The sequence below is a fragment of the Rissa tridactyla genome, chromosome 4 (genome assembly GCF_028500815.1).
Source record: "Rissa tridactyla isolate bRisTri1 chromosome 4, bRisTri1.patW.cur.20221130, whole genome shotgun sequence".
In the NCBI taxonomy this organism is placed as follows: Eukaryota; Metazoa; Chordata; class Aves; order Charadriiformes; family Laridae; genus Rissa; species Rissa tridactyla.
Genome location: NC_071469.1, coordinates 65,094,172 through 65,116,900, shown reverse-complemented (window position 1 = coordinate 65,116,900; position 22,729 = coordinate 65,094,172). Strand labels below are relative to the sequence as shown.

General features: G+C 42.7%; 1 protein-coding gene across 7 annotated transcripts in view; it reads left to right on the top strand.

Moving 5' to 3' along the window:
* Positions 1–1,419: 1,419 nt before the first annotated feature.
* Positions 1,420–22,729, top strand: part of SYT16 (synaptotagmin 16) — a 66,794-nt gene continuing 45,484 nt past the window's right edge. For 3 of the 7 annotated variants that reach the window (XR_008466159.1, XR_008466158.1, XM_054199916.1), the window contains exons 1-4: positions 1,420–1,888; positions 2,633–2,675; positions 2,923–3,537; positions 17,309–17,521. Coding sequence is in view for 4 of the 7 variants with exons in the window: in XM_054199916.1 (XP_054055891.1) it covers positions 2,994–3,537; positions 17,309–17,521 (757 nt within the window). In the remaining 3 variants the exon portion in view is untranslated. Of the gene's footprint in view, positions 1,889–2,632; positions 2,676–2,922; positions 3,538–6,107; positions 6,222–17,308; positions 17,522–22,729 lie in introns of those variants that run through there. The other 4 variants (XM_054199917.1, XM_054199919.1, XM_054199918.1 and 1 more) reach the window with 4 other exon arrangements.

Here is a 22,729-nt window from a genome sequence, read left to right as displayed (position 1 = left end):
AATTCTTAGAGGATTCAAAAGTAAAAATCCGTTATGTTGAAAAGCCCGTGTTGTGAAATATATCATAAACACCCTGTTAGAGCATTGCCTGCTAATTAAGGGAGAGAGAGCTCCTGGGAAACAGCAAGCCTATAACACAGCTCAGCCCTCTTTGATCCTCTGTTAAGTTTGTGAAAACGTTGCCCGCCTAAACTTGTCTGCAGCTTGTTACACATTTTCTCCATCTGCTGCAAGACCAAAAATAAGCAATTTATAATTCAGTTGAACTCCAGTTGTTCAGTATATCACTGACTGTGGAGTTTTTGGTAAGAGGGTAAGGACGAGAGGAAAAGCCAAGCAAAGGCTAAACAGAGTCAGGCACCCTGGAAATTGCGTTGCTTTTGCCTGTGGGTATTATGTAGGCAGTGGATTGCAAGTTGTACAGTTATGTTGCAGGTGTTACTGCAAAGTGGTTCAGATTTTTTGGGTCTATCCATTAGCTATAAACTGAAATCAAACCATTTGTTGGGGTTCTCCAGCTTTAATCCAGACAAATTTCCATGTCTTGGGTAGCATTGTGGATGTGTATGTACATGTGTGTATGCGTCATGATTTCCCCCAGCCTACTTACAGCAAGATGATCAGGGCAACTACTTCGTATATGAAAGATCCAAGTTTGAGTCTTATCTGACGCTTTGAATGACTGGGTGACCACATCCAAGCGCTGCAGGTGACTGTAGATCACCTCTTTAATTCCATGACTAAAGTGAAATCTCGCCTTGAAAAAACTCTGTCTGTCTTTATGGTTGTGATACCAACCTCCCTAATGCGGAGTCTCTTGTGCAGGACTGCGATGTCTGCCTGAGCCGTGGCGCAGTCAGCGACAGCATGCAGGAGAAGTGGGATGGCTCTGTTGGACCAATTGGGTGTTAGCTCTGAAATCTAATAACAAGAAGAGCGAATTATTCCCTGTGCAAATATCACAAGTCTATGTTCTGTTGATTTTTAGAACAGATCAGCACTTCATTTTAGCACCCATATGTTTTATCTGCATTGGTTAGCTATCACTCCTGGATGCCTGCATCCCTCCAAGGGCTGCTGCTGTCATGTGTCTTGCTGCTGAGATGGAAGCAGAGCATTGTGAAGTTCTCCTTTCATCGGAAATCAGAGATTCATTTGCTGTTGCCTGTAAATAAATTACAGGTTAAAACTGTATCCAGTACTTACCGACCCAAATTTATCTTCTTCCGCGCCAGGGAGAATCTCGCTGTTACAAGTACCATCTCCTCCCAGTGACTTCTCTGGTGCTGTGACTTACCAGTAGCAAACCTGCTGAAAATGTGTCGTTTTGAGTGTGTAATCACTTTAGGTCTATGAGAGAATAAGTTGCACAAAGCAGAGGGATTTTGCCAAGGGCAGGGTAGGAAAGAGGAGAGCTGATGAAGGGAGCAGCTCACCTGGGAGGTTATGCCATGACGTTGTCTGTTCTTTGACAAAGATTTAATGTGTGGCAGGGAGCGTTACCTGGGTGCCAGTGGCTGAGACAGAGCCCAGCGGTTGACAGGTGGATACTGGAACAGTGAGTGCCCTGAGGGCTGGTAACAGCCATCAGCTTTTACAATGGCTTTGCTAACCTACATTCATTTACTGCTCTTGTTAGGACTGTAATTCTTAGTACATACTGAAGCTGGTAGTAAACTTGTTGGAAGTGTCTGCAGTGTAAGTCAACATCACTGAACAAAACTATTTGGCACAGGTGTTTAAAGAAGTAAAGACCTCTTAAGTCACTGATGTCATCTGTAAAAAACATTGCTCACCAAGCAAGGTGGGATCTCCTTAGTCCATGCTCCATTTAAAAATGCAAAACACTTGGATTCCCACTACATTTCTCTGGAGGCCATTTCACAAGGTAATATACGTTGCTGCTGAGCTTATTTTCTTGCTGCTTATACTGTGTTTACCCTTTTATAGTTCAGTTGCTCCTAGACCTCTAAATTCAGCAAGACGCTGGTATTAATTTTTGAAGCTTCTTTTTCTTTCTTTTTAGTTGTCTCTTAGCCTAAAATCAGCAACTATTTAATTCTTTCTCCCTAAACCCCATCATCCTACTTGTAGGTTTCTCCTTCTCAGAGTTCCTAAAAGAATATCTGTCTTGTGATAGTGTGGGAAGATGTATATCGGGCAAAAAGGCACCTTAACGTTCTGCAAGTTATGTTTTTATTTAGGGTTTAGATAAGTTTTGAGAAACCATGTCATATTGACATGATAGCAATGCTTTTGTTAAGTTGTTTCTCTTCCAAATAATTTCATACCTATAATATTCTACCTCCTGTAGTTGTTTTTTTTTTTCATTTCTGTGAGGGGCAAAACAACTCTGGCTTGTGTTCCTCTGTGGGCGGAGGCTTCCTCTGGGGGCTGTGGGCTTCTTCAGAGCTTTTTTGGAGCAAAGCGTTTGAGGCAGTTGTCTGCCATGGGCTGGTTCTGCATGCTTTAGGCCTGTCACTTTAATCAATCAAAACATAATTCTCCCCACATTCTCCACCCTTCGATTTTCCCATCTGGACGTGCTAAAGCTAAAGATGTAGTGAAAGTCAGGGCCAGGAGACTGTTGGAGATTTTTGACTGCAGGTTGTTTTCTACTTTTTTTTACCAGGTCTGTTGACAGCTGTAACCAGAATGCGTGCGCTTCAGAAAAGGTACTTCTGTTCCGATGTTCTGTGTTTTTATTTTTATAAAATTAGCAATTGAATGAAAGCTTTTCAGATCTCTGCAGGAATGTGTGTAATTTGTCCATCACTTCTGGATTTCTAGTGGTATTCTCAATGGGTAGAAGTACTTTTTCCATTTCTCCTCTCAGTTCTAGACATCTTATGTAGATAGTGTGTCGACAGGTGTTGATGGACAAGCAATTTACAGTAATCTCTTATGGTGCTTATTCTATAGCTCCCTGAATTATAAGTGACATGCTGGCAAAGCTGAACAACTGATCACCAGATACTGGCATAGTGTTAAACATGGCTTCTGAGGCTGCTCAGAATTTCCTTCAGCCGTTGTCTTCTTGGATGTCTCAAATATATGAAGCTATCCAACAAGCAGGGGACTCTATATCTGCTTCACTGCTGAATTTGAGTGGAGTGGGTCGTAAGTCAGAAGAAGAGAGGAACCAGGACTTGGAGAATAATGGAGGAGTTTATGAGGATTATTCTGAGGAATCAGATGATGAACGACACCTGGAGCTCTGGGATGGGGAATACTTATATCCTAGAGAAGATGGTCCTGGTCTTGCTTCACAAGATTTCCCTCAAGGCTCTGACCCGGGCCTGCAGAGGCAAAAAGAGGTTAAAAATACCAGCAGCATACCAGAGCAGAGTGTTGAAAGCACCAGGTCTTCTGCAGCCAATGGATCCTACTGGATGAATGAAGATCTCCAGCCGCTTGATCAGCTTCCTCCCATCGCTGAGGAAGAAGGTGAGCCCTCTATGAGGATGGGAGGTCATAAGCACAACCTCAGCTTGGGTGGCTCCTTAAAAAGTAATAACAGCAAGGCAAGTTTTGCAGGTAAGCAGCTATCATGCACCCTGACAAGTGTTATCGAGGCCTCTGTTTTCTGGTATTGATTTGATTTAGTTGCTAATCTGCTCATTATGTTCTGTGTTATCTTTTTTTGCCACAGCTAAAATAAAACTCCCCATATCCCAAAGAAGCGTCTAACCTTTCCTCTTCTGTTTCCAATTCTTCTCTCATTTGTGAGACTAATTTCATTGAAATAAGTGGAAATGTCCCAGGTGAAATGCTGCATATTAGAAGGCAATCGGGCCCTGTTGCTGTGGCAAGGAGTATTTTTCTCCCCCTGTATTTTGTTTCTGGTAGTAGGACCCTTCAAAGGGAGTGTTTAGCCTTAAGCCTTTGCTTTGAGAACCATCTGCCTTTGCGTCATTGCTATTAAAGTTATATATAATCTCAAACCTTGTTTCTTTGTGCCAGAAATCTCAAGATGTTACTGTGCCATGTGCTGTGAAATGCTGTACTAAAAAGCCAGCCGTATCTCATGATTTTATGGATGAAAGGTTCCCAAATCGCTTTCCTCCCCTCCCACCACCCCCACAGGCTTTTCAAATAAGACTGAAGAGGACAGCAGGCAGGAGATTATGGGAAGGAGAACTGAATTTGATATTTTCAGTTCTAAACAGGTCTATGACTTCTGATCATTAAGTGACGTGAACAGCTTTTCAGGTGATTGTGTTCAGGACTGAATTTCAGCCACGTGACTTGTGTTCACTAAATATCACCATAAACGTGGCTGGAAGTTACCTAGGTCACAGAGGACTGATGGAGACGTATGTCCCATCCGCGAGCAGGAAAGCTGCAGTCCTGCTGATGCCACCCTTGGGTCTAGCTGTGTTAAAGCCGCTCTTTACGAACATCCTAGGAAAGGGCATAAGGGAGGAAAGGGAGGGCAGAAATGGGTCTACAATATAGAGCTGATGAAGAACTTGAGACTCACTGAGGGTCTTCAGAATTTGGCTTCAAATATCTAAATCCTTTTTTTTTTTTTGAAGCAGGCAGTAGATGCTATTGAAAATGTGTGTTTTATAATGACCAAGAGCTTTTCATCACTATTAGCTTCTAGGGAAGTCTTATATATTTAGCCTTTTCTGTGCAGACTGCGGAAGATCAGCCTGTTTGTTTTTGTATTTAATAGGAGTATCAGACTGAGAGCGTATAAACCTTGACGGTGTTCTTTAATGAATGTTAAAATTAGCTCTTTTCTTTATTACTATTCCTCACACTGTTATGGCCAGGCAGTAAATAATTAAAAAGAGCTTTTGGTCTAGCTGTTCTGTCTCCCAAACTGGGACTGCTTGTTTCATATTCCAAATGAACGATTGCCAGTTCTCAGGTTAAGCACCCCAGAGCTGTATGGAGTGTCTTGGAGCCCAACCTCTAACCGGTACAGATGCCCTGCCTTCTGGTACCCCTGTACATTGCCTGTGCAATATCCTGCCCACGGGCTTTTTTCATAGGCACCGAGTCAATGCTGCAGGGCTGGATTTACTGCCTGTGCTTGGATTATGTGTCCAGTGTGTGCACAGGTGCCATGGAGCGGGGCATGTAGTGTCCTTCCAGGGAGTGCTGGGGCCATGGATTCTCCTGGACGAGTGCTATCCAGGGCGCGACCTTGTCTTTTGCAGAGCCTGTACCCCCAGGAGGGGATGTTACAGTGATTCATGGCAAAACCTGGAGGTCCTCAGAGTAGGCTGGTGAGCAGCCTTGTGCCAAACGCATTGTTCTGATGGTGGTCTCCAGATTATGGTCCTGTCTCTGGACTACGCCCTTGCTCACAATGGATCGGAGAAAAGGTGTTGAGCCCTTGGGGAAAATGGGGGCCAGGAATGGGCTGCTGTCACTGTCAGAGCAGTTTCTCACCTGCAGTCTTGTCTTCAGGGACATCTGAGAAAGAGGGTCCTTGGGAGCATATGATGGACCAGATGAATTTTCCAGGTGAGAGACACATGGAGTGACAGTCAGATGCCAGAGTGACCTATCACTGCAGCTAAAGGAGAGGGTCACTCTGAACCTCTCTCCCAGCTGAGAGAAGGTACTGATCAAGTTGCTGTTGGACTCTCTCTTAATGTTTATTGGCTTTCCTTCTCAGTAAGCTGCCTAGAGCCATTGTGGGCTGGAAGGCTGGCCTTACGGAGCTCCCGAGCACCTACGTTGCTTCTGCCTAGAGCTCTCTACTTCCACGCAAAGCACTTTAGAGGGCATTGCATAGCTTTTTACACCAGAGGGAATGTCACTCCAAATGCTTTCAAATAGTTTTTTATCTTTTTATCTCTGCAATGCACTGCACAAAGAGCCATCCAGTGGTCTCAAGACTTTATAGTTATGAAGTTGGCTGTTTGAGAGTTGGAGGGCTGGGAGCTGATGCCTTTTTTCTCAGAACTGTGTTGTATAATAGGAGAGAAAGTGCTGAACTATGATTTGAAAATGTCTTCTGCAAGTTCTTTGATGTAGAAGAACTCATTTTGCTCTTCTAAGTCACCCTTCACTTCCAAAACACACACGTGCTTTTCGTGTTTCATTTTTCAACTCTTTATTTCCTCTTTTTCCTTTAGATTCACTCTCTACCATCAAGAGTATGAACTCTGATGGTAACCTAGACATGCAGAGAGGCTTTAATACCCTGGCAACTTAAAATTTCAGTCATGGATTAAAATGATCAAGAGAAGATGTTTGAGGTATCCTTATTTCTGTTAGCTTTGTTACATAACCCTAAGTGACAATGTAAGCGAGCATATGGACTTGCTGACATTCAGCAAAGGCATTCAGTAGCATCAATATTAGCTTTGAACATTTTTCCTTCCATTTGGCATTTTTTTCCCCATTTCTGCAAAATACATGTTTCCTGTTTATCCTTATATTCTTTTCAGAACATTGCCTTTTGACTTTATTTCACTTAATGTACCATATTTCTCTCCACAATAGAATATTTTAAAGCTAAATTGGCGCAAAACAGTAGCAATGCTGAATGCTTTTTGTTACCATGGAAATATTTCTGGGCACTTACTGAAGACCTGGTTGCCAATAGTAATGTAACAGAGAAAATAGATATGCTTCATTTAGCAGCCACTGGTGATTAAAGAGCCACAGAAACCCGTTACAAGGTCATTCCAATATATAGTTTATAGGGTTTAGGGGGAATAAACCCCACCAACCCAAGGTGAGAATAATTTTGTTTTAAAAAAGATGGAAAACAAAATCCAATAGTTGTTCCCCTCTCTTAAACTTAGAGCATACTTCTGAGATGAAATAAAATAAAATTGCACTTAAAAAACATCATTACCCCTTCTCCTTTTTATCAAATATGGTTTTGATCACATTTTTGCCTCCTAGGAAATGTTTCCTAGCTCCCAGAGTATCTTTTCTGAGGCCCCAAAGCAGCACACACATTGAAAACCGTTTTTAGGCTTAGGGATCTAATAAAATATTTGAGCAATTAAATTCTTGGGTTTTTAAGTCAAATATCTGTTGGATACTGTGGGGCATGCTAAACAGCAGGTTGCAGGTTTGGCTGCTGCTGAGTCCTGGTCTGTACTTAAATGGTTTCAAACAAATGCAGGGAAAAGTTTTTTCACTTTGGATGCTTTTGATCCACAGTTTAAGAATGAGGAGGTAATTCAGCAGGAAATATTGCAACACCAGGTGTTTGGTTTAAGAGGTTAATGATGGGAAGGCAGACCCTTCCATGCATGCAGATGCCTGCCACCGTTTGCACATCATGTAGCTGTAAATTTTGCAAATAGAGATGAACTTGCTCTTGCAGTTTCCTTGAGACCCTCCTTCATTGTCTAACTTCAGTGTTCCTGATAGAAAAACTGTCTCCCGTTGCAGAACGGGGAGAGAGCAGCTTTTGCATCCCCCCGCGGCTAAGATACTGCTGATCAGCTGACTGGGGGTGGCTAGTGAGAGTGTGGCTGCAAAATCCATCATTGCACATTTGGCTTAAGAATTGAAAAAAAGCAGTAGAGCAATAAGCCACTTCTAAAAGTAGCATACTGCAAACAGAGGGGTAGAGCTGGCCAGTCCGTCTGCTTCCCAGCCTGAATGTATACAGAAAAAAACCAATGTAATAATGAAAAAGCTGAACAGCAGCAATAATTGTGCCCTGAATGCAATGGCTTTAGCCCAGTTCTTCCTCGGGGCCCAAGTCCTTTGCAAACAAAAAGTCGAGGAGACCATTAAGTTAGCAGTTTCAGCAGACATTGCTCTGAAAAGGCATGGGGACAGACATGCCAGCAGAGCTGAGTCTTCTGAATCAGAGCTGAACTATTTTTGCATCACAATTCTGTGACTGAAGAGTCTCCCGAGCTGTCTGACACTGTGTTCATAACACTAGCGTAATTTATAGGTGAGCAGTACACTTAAACTGCATGAAGTCTTTGGAGACTTTTTTCCATCAATTAGACAATCTCAGTGCTAGCTGAAGATTGCATTTCAGTTGCACTGAAATAAATTCTTTGACCTTGGAATACTAGGAAGTTTGATGTCCTAATAGGAATCTTGTCTAGATGGCTAGATAGTTATCCTCAATACATGTGTAAGGGGAGGCATGCCTCTGAGGCTCTGGGAGTTTTTAAAACTAGAAAGCACTATTGTATTTACTTACCTTGGCCTCCAGCTTAGCAGGGTTCATTGATTTTTGCCAGTAATTGCTGTAGTAGAGGAAATTATTCTTTCTACTGTATATGAGCAATCCTGACCTCAGTAAATGACCCTTCATACGGCCAGGAATTCCTAGGCAAGACGTGAGTTTTCATTATGTCCTATAAACCCATACAGCAAAATATATAAAATATACCCCTAATAGAAAGATGTTGCTTGCGTGATAAATAAAACTTCTGCTTGAACCTGAGACTAAAATAGATAGGTGGCCAGTTTCCATGTAAAGATCGTAAGTGTTGATGAATTTTATCGCCTGTCTGGCTACAGAGCCAGCCAGTGCTCTAGCCAGAATGTAGCCCTATAAAAATCAGTGCCTGTACTGAAACCAGGACATTTAAAGAGGCTGTACTGAATCAATAGCACCACTAGGATTGAGTGAAGGAAAACAAAGACAGACAGTGGACGCAAGCACTTCACAGAAAATGCTCCTGGCTGCTTGAGTGGAAGAAAGCGCTAATGTGACTGAGGATATGCATCTGGTCTCTGAAGAATGCGGTACGAGCCCGCAGCTTTCTGAAATGAAGTGCGGATGTGAGTTTGCATTGAATGCTTTCTCTCTGGGAAATTCAGAACCACTCAGAAAGTGTTCATGCCTAGACTTTTGTCTTTGTGTAGGTGGTACGTGTTTCTTTTTACGTTTAAAGTACTCCTTTGCAGTTCTGTCTTTTCAAAGTTTCAAATTATAAGGGGTCTTAATCCATGATGCCAAAAGTAAGTGGCGATGAGAGTACACAGTAGCCCTGAAAGGAGGATGGATTGTGATATGTGAGCTTTATAGCTGGGGGAGTGAAGCCAAAGAGAGTGGTTCCAACCACAAATTTCCAAAGGTGTTACCATTGCAGGCTCTGACTTGGGCCTGTCAACATTGCTGTTCATCCTCAGTTGGTCATTTTAGACACAGAGTCTTTGCAAGCCCACGGTAGATCAGGAGTTTGGGTTTTCACCAAGTTCCTTGTCTGGTGGGTAGAGCTTCCTGTGCCTAGCTCCCTAGGGAGCATGAGGAAGGCTACTCTGTTCAGGAGTATTTGTCATCTGCTCTTGACATCTAGAAGGTTGCATAAACCGTCTGGAGAAGGGCGTATTTGAGAGGAAGAAATGGCTTTTGCCATTCAGTGCAGTTACAGAACAAATTGTGTGAGCGTGTGTGTTTGTGCGTGTATTTTCTGATCCACTTTAGCTAAGTGGCATCCTCATCCCACTCCCCATATGGCAGTTGCGACTCTGTCTTCCTCTGGGAAGGTTGTTTAGGACTCAAGAGGCTTCATTTACCAATAAACAGCATCTTGGCAGCATCTGGGAAGTGCTGCCTCTCTCCTAGAAACCCTGCCTCCTCACCTTCCATCTCCTACTACAGGCAAGGCAGGTGTGAATGATCTCATTGTGTTGTGGTGGAGGTTACGGGCAGGCATACTAGCAGCACTCTGTACAGAGCTGGAACGTGGTATTTCTGTGTGCTGATACAAACAGTAGTACTTTATTTTTATTTTTTTTTTTTCCCCCCAGTTGTTGCTAACTTGGCCCGTTTTGTAGGAGGGTACTTATGCAAAGCCATGATGGCAGGCAAATGCTTGCAGAAGGGAATGAACATTAGGACTTTGGGAAGCATAGATAATCCATCTCTGTTTCTTCTAGCCTCTTTGCATTGCTTAACAGCACAAAAAACACTAATGTAAGCTTATATGAGATGGGATCACTCTGCCAAAGGGTGAGATGGTGTTGGTCCTTGCTTCTTGCCGGGTAGGGGTGTGGATATGACTTCCTTGTGCCCAGTTCATTTTTGGCTGTTGGCAGCAGCAATCATTTTAAGTGGCCTCACAGACTCCTGAAACAGTTTTAGTAACGAAGGAGAAAGACTGCAATGAAAGAAAATAGGGAGATTACAGTCATGCAGGAAAAAACGTGCAGTTTTACAGACAGTGAATGGCATTGTTGGGCTGTGTGGGTCTTCCAGGTAATGAGGAAGGTCTGGTTGGGCTGTATCTCTGCGGATGCTGTTTGCGTGATTCTCATGCAGTCTCCTTCTCCTGAAGAAAGGCTTCCTCAGTACTTATTTGTAGAACAACATGAATGATGTGTGTTGAATCTTACACCAGTCCATAGCAAAATCTGTAGAAAATCCTATGAAAATAGCTGATTCTCTTATGGCTTCATCACTCTGCCTAAAGGTTCCCTGATCTTCAGGCGGGTGGTCCCCTGTCTAGAAAGCTCAGTATCCATGTGAGATGAAGCATCGCTGGAGGGACTCACTGCGCTGGGCATGAGTGCTTGCCTACGCAAGCTGGGCACTTGGAGACATTTCTCTCCTCAGGCTGAGAGAGATTTAAGCCCATACGGTTTATACGTAGCAGTATAATCTGCGTGGGAGTATTTTCCAGCAAATAGTATGAGAGTGGTGTTGCTGGAGAGAAAGCTCTGAATTTGGATTAATGAGAGCACTGAGGTTTGCTGAAGCTCTGTGTCACAGGGTCAATTTTGGGGTCTAGACTTATTGCCATAAATTATGTAGCTTTAAAACCATTGGGCCTGAGGGTGCAGTTTTGGAATTGTCAGTAGCTGATGTAAAACTGCAGATGAAATATATTGTCCTTCCCCGATCACACAGTTGTGCTACTTTACGTGTCTGGCCTCATGAGCATGACACTGTGTGGTGAACCGGACCAGCTCATTGCTTCAGCTGAGAGTTACCAGCCCCTTCCCTATTACTTTTGAATCAGGTGAGTTAGCCAGGTGATTGCTAAAACTGAAACAAGGGGAAGTGCAGAAGGGAAGGAGGACAGGATTGTCCCTTTTGAGTGACAGCTTGGGTACTGAATGCATGTGAGTCTTGTTGTACCACATCCTCACCCTCTGCTGCTGCTGAAGTCTGTGATTGTCCCTGCAGTGCCATGGAAACGGTGGTGTTACAATGGTGGTAAAGGGGGGCTGTGGTGAATCAATCATCTGGTAGCAAACAGAAAGTTTCAATTAGAAAAATTAGTGGGAAAATAAATATCTGCCTTGTTGCAATGCAGTTGTTATCCGTAGCAACCCCAAACAAATATCTTTGCGAAGGAGTTGATTTCCACCGTGCTAATCATCAAACAAAGACTTGTGGATGTGAAGCTAATGGTTATAGCCGTGGGTGCTATGAACGGTATGTAGTTGGCATGCATATGCTGAGTCTAGCAGGTTGTAAGTGTGGTGTAGCAAAACTCCACTTTAAAGAGATGCAAGAGTCAATGTCCTGGGTTTCCTGGGCATTTCCTTGGGCAGTTTGCTAGGTGCTAGGTGGAAGGCCATTTTCTGGAAGAAGCTAGCGCCAATTCAGAAAAACTTCCTTAAATGTAGTGGAGGGAGCTTACATAGTGACCCCCTTGCACTACAAGAAGTGAGCATCCAACCCAAGCAAACAAGTAGAAGAGGCAAATGGTGGGAAACCTGAAGGAATTCAACCCATTGTGCTGTGAAAGCAACCAGGAAAGCTGCCATAAAAATAATGCTTATACAGTGAAAGTTATTATTTGTTGGGAGGGAAGGGACGGTGTTTTCTAACTCGTTGTCCGTAGGGATCTGGCAGTTTGTTTAGTTTCCGAGTCCACGAGCATTTACAGTCCTGCACCCCAGAGCATACACAGCTACACCTGTGCCCTGCAGTGTCCCCAGCATAGACACAGCATCTGCTGACAGAAGGTGCTTTTCTGCCTACACGGCTGCATGTTTTCTTCAAGCAACCTAACCTGGGCTGGCAAAGGGGTGTAGGCTGACTCACAGATATAACAGCATCCACACCAGGGGTTTTCCTGGCTTAGCAGTGTCTCCTGCAGCGTGTAATCTCCTTTTATCTTCCACTTCTTCAGGAGTCCTGGGCCTGTGCTAATAAAACCCAGTAGCATAAATAAAGCCTGACTCATGCTTACTCCACATGTAAAATGTAAAGCAGGTGATTGGGAAAATCAGGGATGATTGTGCTTCTGCTTCTTGGCTGCCATTTCCTTTAGCTATGGAAGAACCTCAGGCAGCAAAGTGAGATTAAGTTTGAAGCTGAATCCCATGTTCTTATTTTTAAAATCCAAATTTGGGCGTAGGAAAAAAGCAACAGGAAAAGATGTTGATTTTCCTGCTGTTTGTCGTGGGCAGTTCTCTATTTCTTTGCACAGCAGTGTGCAGAATTGGAGTTTATTGCTCTGACTGCTGTATTGTTCGGCTATGGAGGTGCTTGATGGTCAGAGCCAAATAATGACTTGTTTCTGATTACTCTCTGACTTTTTGTGTTTGCTTTTTTTTTTTCTTTTTGTTGGAAATGTCACCTGGTATGAAAGCTGCAAAGTTGTAATTTGCTCTGCCTGCATCGCGTGCAAACACCCAATTGTGTTTGCCTCGGAGAGCTCCCAGTTGGTTTGGTCATGGGGTGAGGACAGATGAAGAGGCAGAGATTGATATGTTGCAAAAGCAGGACACTGTCACTTAGAATCATAGAATTGTCTAGGTTGGAAGGGGCCTTTCGGATTATCGAGTCCAACCATCAACTTAACACTGACAAAAACCATCACTAAACCATATCGCTAAGCACTACGTCTACATGTCTTTTAAATACCTCCAGGGATAACGATTCCACCGCTTCCCTGGGCAGCCTGTTCCAATGTTTGATAACCCTTTCAGTGTAAAAATGTTTCCTAGTATCTAATCTAAACCTACCCTGGCGCAGCTTGAGGCCATTTCCTCTTGTCCTATCGCCTGTTACTTGGGTGAAGAGACTGACAGCCCTCTTTCTACACCCTCTTTTCAGGTAGTTGCGAGAAGGTCTCCCCTCAGCCTCCTTTTCTCCAGGCTGAACACCCCCAGCCCCCTCAGCTGCTCCTCGTAAGACTTATTCTCCAGACCCCTCACCGGCTTTGTTGCCCTTCTCTGGACACGCTCCAGCAACTCAATGTCTTTCTTGTCGTGAGGGCCCCAAAACTGGACACAGTACTTGAGGTTAGGCCTCACCAGCACTGAATACAGTACACTTGTCACTCAGTGAAGAGGGGTGGACCTTATGTTTACCACTGGGCACTAAATGGCTCCCTGGTTGGTATACCTACCAGAAAGGGACAAAACCAAACTGGCCTGGGTGCAAGGAGAAAGCCCAGATGAAGACAGCCTTCTGTTCGTTAGTAGACTACCAGTTGGTGTTAGTCAATGGTGCCCAGTCACTCTGGACAGTCTCTGTGTCCATAATGGCATGTGTGGAAACACGAGTTTACTGTATCGCAGTGCATTCTCCGTCAGTTGTAAGTATATTTGAGGTCAGGGTGGATGTTTTGGATTTGGATTTTGTTTCTGTTTCATAAAAAGAAGGATTTTTGATGTTCAGATGTTATCTCTAAATAGTTTTGAGCATAAATGGGCTACACTCCTCCCTAGTCAAACCCATAAATCAGGTAGTTGAGTTATTTTGTGCTTTCATTTAAACTCCCAGTTCAAATGGTTGACAGCAAGAGGGAGAAGATGACTCTAGATTGAAGACACTGCAAATCAGAGCTGTGGTTGCAAGGGAATTGGTAGTAGCAACTCCATGTTTGTTGCTAAATGTCCCCTTTGAAAAATGTTCCTCCTTTTTTCTGAGAAGCTTTAACATATCCGTTGTTTGCAGTTTTCCAAAATAAAAGCCCTTTTCTCTCTGTGTGCAGTTCTGGGGATTTGCTGAGTTAGGAGCTGTTGCAGATCCTCTATGTCATCCTGATCATGAAAATTTTAAGGCCAAGCCTGTGTGACTGCTTCTATAATAGCAAAGAACATGGCACAGACGGCTCCTGGGATGCTCCGAGTATATGCATTATGCATAGATGTAATGGTATTATCTTTGGATATATGATCGAATACATTTTTTTTTGTATAGTACTTCTGCTTCCTTCAGGGCTCGGTGATCTCCCATTGAAACCGTAACTGACTTCTGTAAAGCAGAAGAAAAATCTTTAAGAAGAAAGTGGACACACAAGGGCAGCATTAAATGTATAGAAAAGCAGAAATTTGGCACTTGTGGACTTTTCATTGTTCAGCCAAAATGACTGTTGTTTGTTGTTTGTTTTTTTTTTTTTAGCCTGCAGGCAGACAGGATGCATGCAGTACAACTGTATTTTACACCTACACTATGTATTTTATTCAGTAAATTTTGTTCTTGGGTAAACTTTGAGCAAATGATAAGTTATTCTTTATACTTGGTAACACTGCAGAGAATTCTTGAATTATTTATTTCGTGCATTTTAGCTTAGTGTATTTGGATGCCTGTAAGCTAACTTTGAAACTGATAGGGTGTTTGAAATTTCTGAATAAATAGTGGTAGTATGAAATACCTTGCCAGAAAAAGAGGTCACCCTCCTTCCTCCCCTCTAGTCTCCTCTGGGGAAAAAAATATATAAAAATCCCACATACTTCCTTACGAGTGGTGGGAAGCCGATTTGTAAAACAGATGCTGCATAGAAGTAATTGAGTTAAAGTTGGTAGAAACGTGTATATGCTACACAACATCTGCAGATCTCACGATGTATTCATTATCTTTCCAGAATTTAGATTGTAATTATGGGTCCTTTGTTTAAGTTTCCGTGGTGATATACAAAATGTTTCCCCCTTGTCCTTTCCTAATCAGGACACTTGTATATTTGAATGGTTAATGTTTTTCTCTCCCCTGGGTAAAGTTAGTTTTATTAATACAGAGATATTAAGTTGACACGGAGCTGTCTGCTACTCAGGCAGAGATTCAGCAGCAGACGTATCAAGCATTTGCTACAGATTCCCCAGTGCCACCATTTAATTAGCCTGTATGCTTCCAAATGCTAGTAAGAAATAGCATCCAGTGTCATAACAAGTGATGCAGTCATGCTTTGGGGATTTGTAAAGTTGAAGGCAAAGTCAGGCGGCCAGTAATACATCAAACGGGGCAAACTCCTCCCCCCCATCCTTTCCCCCTTCCCCTTCTGTCCTAGAAAAAGGGCTGTGGTCTATTTTGCAGGGAGTTGCATGCAGGTCACCCCAGGGACCCTTACAGGAGTGGTCCAGGAGTGCTGCATCCCCATGGCCTTTGTGAAGTTTCTGGTAATAACCAGAATTGCACACAACATTAATGTGCATTTATTTAAGTATAGAGCCTCATGCCCATGATGGCTTGACCATCATGGACCTGGGATTTTAATGTTACGGTTGTTTTAGAAAATGGTGAAAGATGTGGCTTAATTACTAAAGATGGTATTTTACTCAGGATTTTTGGGAAGCTGTTTGAGTGAAAAGTGGACTTTTGTTTATACTGGAATAATTTTTATTTTTTATCTTAAATACCCCAAAGATATACACATATAAATTGAACCTACTGGCATTTGCCAAGCCTTTAAATTAATTTTGTAGAGGTTACATGAGCTGCAGGTAGTGAATTGACAACGCAGTTGGATAAAGAAAAAGATAATGGATAAAGAAAAAAGAAATGTTTAGTTTTATGTGTTTCGATTATTTGAATAGATCGTAGCACATTTAGGCCGTAGGGTTGTTACATCTTGAAATAATTTTTATTTAAAAAAAATTCAAAGAAACTTATTTTTAACAGCTTACATAAAAATAATCAATTTTTATGACAGCTGGTCACTGACCATTTACGAACTAATGTCTAAAACCTTTTTCATTTTTATCAGAATGGGGACACTTAGCTTTTTCCTCCAATTGAGAGCAATTTTCTAGAAGAAACAGCAGGCTTATTGTCAAACTGTGGCAAATCAGACCAGAGGGTCAAATCTACCAGTGTGGCAGCATGGAAAAAGCCAGCTTCTGCTGGGCCGGTGGTGGGAGCAGTTTGCTTCGGTACTGCCAGCTTCCTTGCTCTGACCTCTCTGCCCAAAGAGCTGACTGCCATCTTCTGTGCAGCAGCAGGTAAATTTATGGAGCAGTGATAGCAGTTGTCGTTAAGTTTAAACTGCACATTTTTAATAGACCTAACATAGTGTGTAAAAGTAGGATCCGGCTTCCCCACCTGTAGCCATGTGGTTGATGTAAGTGAGAGTTGAGGTGAAAAAAGGTGCTTTCCCTCCCAAACTGGGCAGTGTCACTGAGAAAGCTGCCCTTCACGCGTTTGTCTGCAACTCTCATTTGTTCAGCTGCTTGGGTTTGCCATAGCGATTATCAAAGCGAGTCTTGGCAACCATATCGTATACTTCATGGTCAAGAGCAAGCAGCGGACCGACCACAGCTGACAGCTGGCTTATTCACACGCATGGACACAAACATGCACGTACACACCGACTGCCCGTCGTCCCCACCGCTCCCTTCCCTATGCACACCGGTGGGTCAAAACGTCCTGCTGTTGTGCTGCCTTGATGCTGATGGCAGGGAGATCAGCAAAATGCCTCTGTATTTTCATCCTGACAAAGCAAGGCCAAGTATATATAATATGTATTGAACCCTCCTTCCCCCATCTGGCGGATATTCACGCACTAATGAGGGTGCAGTCATCTCATATTCAAAGCACGTGTTGGTAGCAGGAGGGGAAGAGCACTCACAGGCACGCGCTCAAATGCGTATCTTCACTTTTAAAGGTTGCAATTTACATTGGTCTCCTGAGTTCCTCTGCTGCTGGCAGATGAAGTCAGTGGTGCTTGTTAGCCATGTGCTGTATTTATGTGTTCATAGTATTACCCAGAGCAGGTTACGTCTGAGTTGCTTTTTCTGCACAAAAGAAGTTCCCTCTCCACCTTAGCAGGAGCTGAAGGGGAACGGAAGCATGACCAAGTTTTCAAGACCTTTGCTTACTACTTTTTCTTTGCACATGCTAATGATTTTACGCGTGGTTCTCTATGTGTGTTGTGTTTTACTTTGTGTTCTGCTTTGTTAAATATCTTCATTTAAAAAAAAAAATAGGGTAACGTGCAGAGTTGGGCAAGGTCTAATAATATGTAAATGTTGTTGATATATTATGACATTCACAGGCTTTCCAGAGGCTGAAGAAGCAGGAGATTCTCAGGATCAATCCCCAGTCATCCCTAAACCCTTGGTACACTTTTTCTCCCCAGAAGGTCCATCTGAGAGCTAGAAGTGTGTCATGTCATCTGGCTTCTTGGCCAAGGGCAGCAGACTGTCTAAAGCTCGAGTTGTGTTTTTCTCCCAGTAAACAGTTACATGGAGGATGGAGAACAAATAGCATCTTCAGGCAGCGGTGATGAGGTGATTAAGCAGTGCAAGATCTCTGTGTCATGCTCACAAAGTTTTCGGTCAGAAGTATCTGAAAAAGCAACACCAGCAGGCGTGGAGCATAGACGCAAATTCAGCCGTTTGCTCTCCAGCCACGAGGAGTACAGTACAGAGGGATCTGAATGCAAAGGTACTGTTGGCGTGAAATAAGATTAAAGAAGTTGGAGTCTTTAATATACAGTACGGAGGCATCTGAATGCAAAGGTCCTGTTGGCATGAAATAAGATTAAAGAAGTTGGAGTCTTTAAGATCTGTAGCCTCAACGTGGAGAGGTTCTTTTGTTGTGGAGAACAAGCCCCGAATCTTGCTTTCTCTCTTGCTAAACTTGGTTTCCTTACTGGTTACCTGCAGCTCATTTCTAAAATACTTAGAGGGAAGAGTCTGGATCCAAGCTGTATATGGCTTTTGAATTCTGGCTTCTAATCCTCATGAGTTTTCATGGATTTTATTGCCAGTTTTGCCAGAGTAAAGACTGCAGGACTTCATTCTAATTATTTTTGGTCTGTGCCACTTAAGTCATTTGTTTAGCAAGCCTTTTAGCAGAAGTTGAATGTCTCCTTTTGTAACAGTTTTGCAAACACAAGGTGAACAGTGAATGAATTATGCTGTATCGTTTGCCAGCACATACGCCAAATGTCAGGCAATGACAGAAACTAAAAATTTATGGCACAGAAGGGAAGAATTTTATGATCTTCTATGGACTAATGGAATGACTCTTTTATACAAACAGAGATGAAATGCATTTAAAAATGTAGCTACTTAGAAAATTGGCCTGAACGCATTCTAAAATCTGGAGCAGTTCATTAGAGGGAAGAGCTGTGAAAGTGCCCCTTGTTTTTCACTGCGTAGAATGCTTTAATTTTGAAATACAATTGCTTGATTTTGATGCACCCTCTGATTAGAGCGATCATTTCAAGATATGGCTCTCCGTCAAACTCTTCTTCTGGCACAACATGGTGCAGAGTTGCTCTTACTTTTCTTTTTAGAGGTAATATTAATATTGTTTAAATAGCTGTTCAGAAACTAGATGTCGAAGCCTGCTTTTATTAAGACCTTTGGTTCTCTGCCCCATTCCTCACGACGCTCAAGACTAGACCCTTCATTACAAACAAATGTCTATAAACTAATCCTGAGTATGTCTGGTCTCCTTCAAACCCAGAAAGGCTTCCAAGGCACATAGAGCTGCTGTTACTGGGTGTACAGCGATAGTTACGCTCTTCCACAGCTCTAAATATGAGACATTTATCTGGGAGAAAAGCTGAGGGATTGGGGGAAAACCTATATAACCCCACACTCTGATACCTCCCAGTTGCCGGTTGGAGATCTCCATGTGTGTGAGAGTCCATTTTGGCCCCTAGCTGGTGCCGTGATCACAAAACACAGAAAAGTTCGTGTATGTAGAGCCGTCATTGTGCCCTGATGACATATCAAACAGGTTCAGCTGAGCAGGTTCTCTGGACCTTTCTGGGTGGGAGGAATGAAGGATCTTTCAAAAGTACTGAGTCCAGATTGGGATCACGGTACTTTCAGACCTTCTTTAGACTATGCTCAAGGCTTCTCTTCTTGTGTTCTCTTTAACAGACCTTTTACTCATATAGCCGGTAGTGTTCTTTTCTTACAGAATCAGAAACATGTAACAAACTTAGGCATACAACGAAGTTGAACATCTTGGAGACCCCTGAATAGCTTCTCTCACACTGAGCCTCAACATATGGCAAAGTCTTCTCACATCGCGTTCTGACATGAGATTTTCCTTGACCGTCTGTTTCTGCTATCAATGTCATGACAGTCTGTGCTTAGGACTCGTCTAGCTTTAACTTTTCACCTGTTAAAAATCTTTGTAGTAACCTGAATAGAGCTTGGAAAGAGGAGTGCACTGCGGGAAGGAAGTGTTTGGAGGATGCTCTGGGGAGCTGAATGGCTTGAATGCCAGCTCTGCCCACAGCCTCTCTGCAAATCACCCTGTTAATAAAGAGCCTATTTTGGTTCTGGAAACATGGAGTCTTCTCAGGCTATTACCCAGCATGTGGTAAATTAAACAATCTTGGCCTGATTACATAATGTCACTTGAAATTTAAGATCCTTTTTCTCTTTAACCCCTAAAATTTACAAGCCATTTTTGTTTAGATTTACTGTAATTAGATAATGATTCTGCTCCTCTGAGGCGCTTCTAGGAAGTTTTTTAGCACTTTTTGATGGCTAATCTCAAAATAACCAGGGGCAGAAGCACTGCTTGGTCTCTCTGCATCTGGTTTGGTTCAGTGCGGAGGAGCACATGGTGCTGGGGTACTGCAGAGTGGTTTGGAACTGGGGCTGTAGCACGGGCCAGGCATACTGCTCTATGAGGGCAAATATGCCTCAGTCCCAGTAACTCATATCTCTGCTGCTGTTACTGTCTTTCAGGAAGAGGGGTTTGAAAATCACTCCCAGTAGCTAGGAGGATTTCAAGTCCAGAAGTACCCAGATCCATACAGAAATCCTCTCATCCTCTGGGCCATATTTAAACAGGTTCTTAAATTGCAGCGTGTGTTTATATGCAATCTAGAAGAATGGATCAAATTTCTTTCATTTTGGAAAATCACAAAGAAAAGACAAGACATGCTTTTTCTTGTAAAAGCACAGTGATTCACTGCAGTCCACAGAGCAAACATTGCCTTGGTCAGCGCAGGTAACAGGCACACATTAAACTCCTCATCTCAGTGTTTATTGCTGGTCAATGAACTATGTAGTGTTAATTTAGCAAGAAGATCTACTAGGCTTCATCTTTTAACTCTGGCAGTGTGTTTTAGGAACTGATGAGGCCTCTCAGGGCATTTCTTTAGCACATTGTAATGCTTCATAGAACTGAGAGATTTTGCATCATTGAAAAAGAAGAAATATACTGTAGGTTAACCAGGCTGTTTACCTGCCAATGTAAGGGGGGACTTCACAGCGTTTTGCAGCCTGATTTTCAGTGTTTGATGTGCTGAGTGTTCCCTGTATCTTTGGAGAGATGCTTCCATGTCCCTGTATCTGTTAGAGTTCTATTTGGAGGTGCTGCTCATCCTTCCATCTGACAAAAGTCACAGTTTCTTCATAGCCAGTTCTCCAACCTTGAATGCAGGCTTTCCTGGTTTGTTGGTGATTTCTGTTCCCCAGAATTGCCTTTGCCTCCTTCTTGGCTTGTGGGCACACATGGCACAATGGGGAAAGGTTGGGGACAGGACTGAAAAAAACATCACTCTCTTAGTGTACAGTGCTATCGGCCCTTAATTTTAGAATTGGCTGCTATTGCCCTGCAGGGACTCTTGATTAATTAAGGTTCAAATAGTTAGGTAATGCTGTCTCAGTGTATATCCCTGATGCTGTGCTGTTTATTCATGTCAGGTATTCATAAGACAGTTGATATTTTCTTCCTTAAAGATCTCTAAGGTAAATTACAGGCATTTTACTTCTCTGACCTTTTCCTTTACATGAAAACTTTTGTTTTGACCATTTTTTTTGTGAATATAATGTTAGAACGGATGTAATTGGAGAGACGTAGTTGTTCTAGCCTGTATAGTTTGGCTATTACCTGTTATGATCCTCTAATGCTGGTATTTATAACAGATTATCTCTTACCAAACTACTTTAAATTGAAAGAAAAAGCCAGACTGTTTCACTAAATGATTTTGGTGAATCACCTTTTCCCTTCCTTTCCCTGAATACTACACTTGCTTTCCTAACACATTCATTTTTTGACTGAGTCTGAGAGAGATGGCTTGCTCTATTAATATATTTCTGGAGTTCTCCTGTTATGAATAGCTTTTTATGGCTTTAATGTACTTTTTGAAAATTCCTCCATTATTGATCTAGATATTATCCCAGCAGGAGTCAAAACCACAAGACAATTGTGTGGGGATAATTTCTTACTACAGTAGCATTTTATTCTGAAAGCCTGCTGTGTGGTGTTTGCTTTGATGGATGACCCACTGTTTAAAATGCGTGTTACACATTGGCTTGCTAATTAAATGCCTTAAGGAGTGCCGGTACCCATTCAGTCTCAGTATATTTGTGGAATTTCTGTTGTTTTATTTCTTGCTTACTTTCTTAATGTTTACTGCTTTCTGTTTTCTGACTTCGTAGAGAAGAATGGGAGTAATGGCAAAAAATCTAATTACTTTCTACCCTCACTCAAGAGTTTCAGCTCAGGTCAGAGGCAAGACAGTGCGGGTTCTTGGTTTCCGGACTAGGTCTGCCAGATGGGAGGATGAGGAGGAGAAGAGGTGGGTTTTGCATTTCAGAAGGGAGTGAGAAGACCACTCACCTTGAATTTGAGAGATATGAATTTAGATCCCTCTCTCCTCCTGAAGGACCATCTCCCACGTCTCAGAAGAGGACCAAAATTACCAAGCTTTGAGGTGCTCTCAGACTTGTCTGTTGAAGTGCCCATGCTTGAAGCATTTTACTGGGAGGGAGAATGTGAAACCGTTCATAGTTGAAGGAAGGGGATAAAGTTATTCTCCTAATCTCTGAGCTGTTAAATTGAAAGAGCAGCCAAGGAGAGGGACAAGAACTTCTGCACACCTCTAGGAAATGTTTCCAGAGTATAATCCCCATTCACCTTGTTGTTGTGGTTTTTGTTTTTGTTTTTCTTTTTTTTTTTTTTTTTTTTTTTTGTGTGGAGCAAGTATGAATCAGAAATGGCATATTTGCTGCTAAGGCCAAACATGGAATTTCCTCTTCTCAGAAAGATTTGGGCTTTCTGTTCTAGACAGAAGGTAGTGTAGAGAATTATAGAATGGCTTGGGTTGGAAGGGACCTTTAAAGATCATCTAGTCTAACCTCCTCCCCCCCTGCCCCGATCCGGTTGCTCAAAGCCCTATGCAACCTGACTTTGAACACTTCAAATAATGAGGCATCCACAGCTTCTCAGGGCAACCTCTTCCAGTGTCTCACCACTTCATAGTAAAGAATTTCTTCCTTATCCAATCTTAATCTACCCTCTTTCTGTGTAAAACCCCATCACTGCAGGCCCTGGTAAAAAGTTTCTCTCCATCTGTGTGCTGTAAGCACACATTGCTGGCTCCTGTCCAGTTTTTCATCCACCAGTTTCCCCAAGTCCTTCTCTGCAGGGCTGCTCTCAAACAATTCATCCCCCAGTATGTACTGATATTGGGAATTCCCCCAACCCAGGTGCAGGACCTTGTACTTGGCCTTGTTGAACTTTATGAGGTTCACATTGACCCACCTCTCAAGCCTGTCCAGGTCCCTCTGGATGGCATCCCTTCCCTCAAGTGTATCAACTGGGCTTGGTGTAATCTGCAGACTTGGTGAGGGTGCACTCGGTTCCACTATCTATCAGATAGTCCATCCAGCA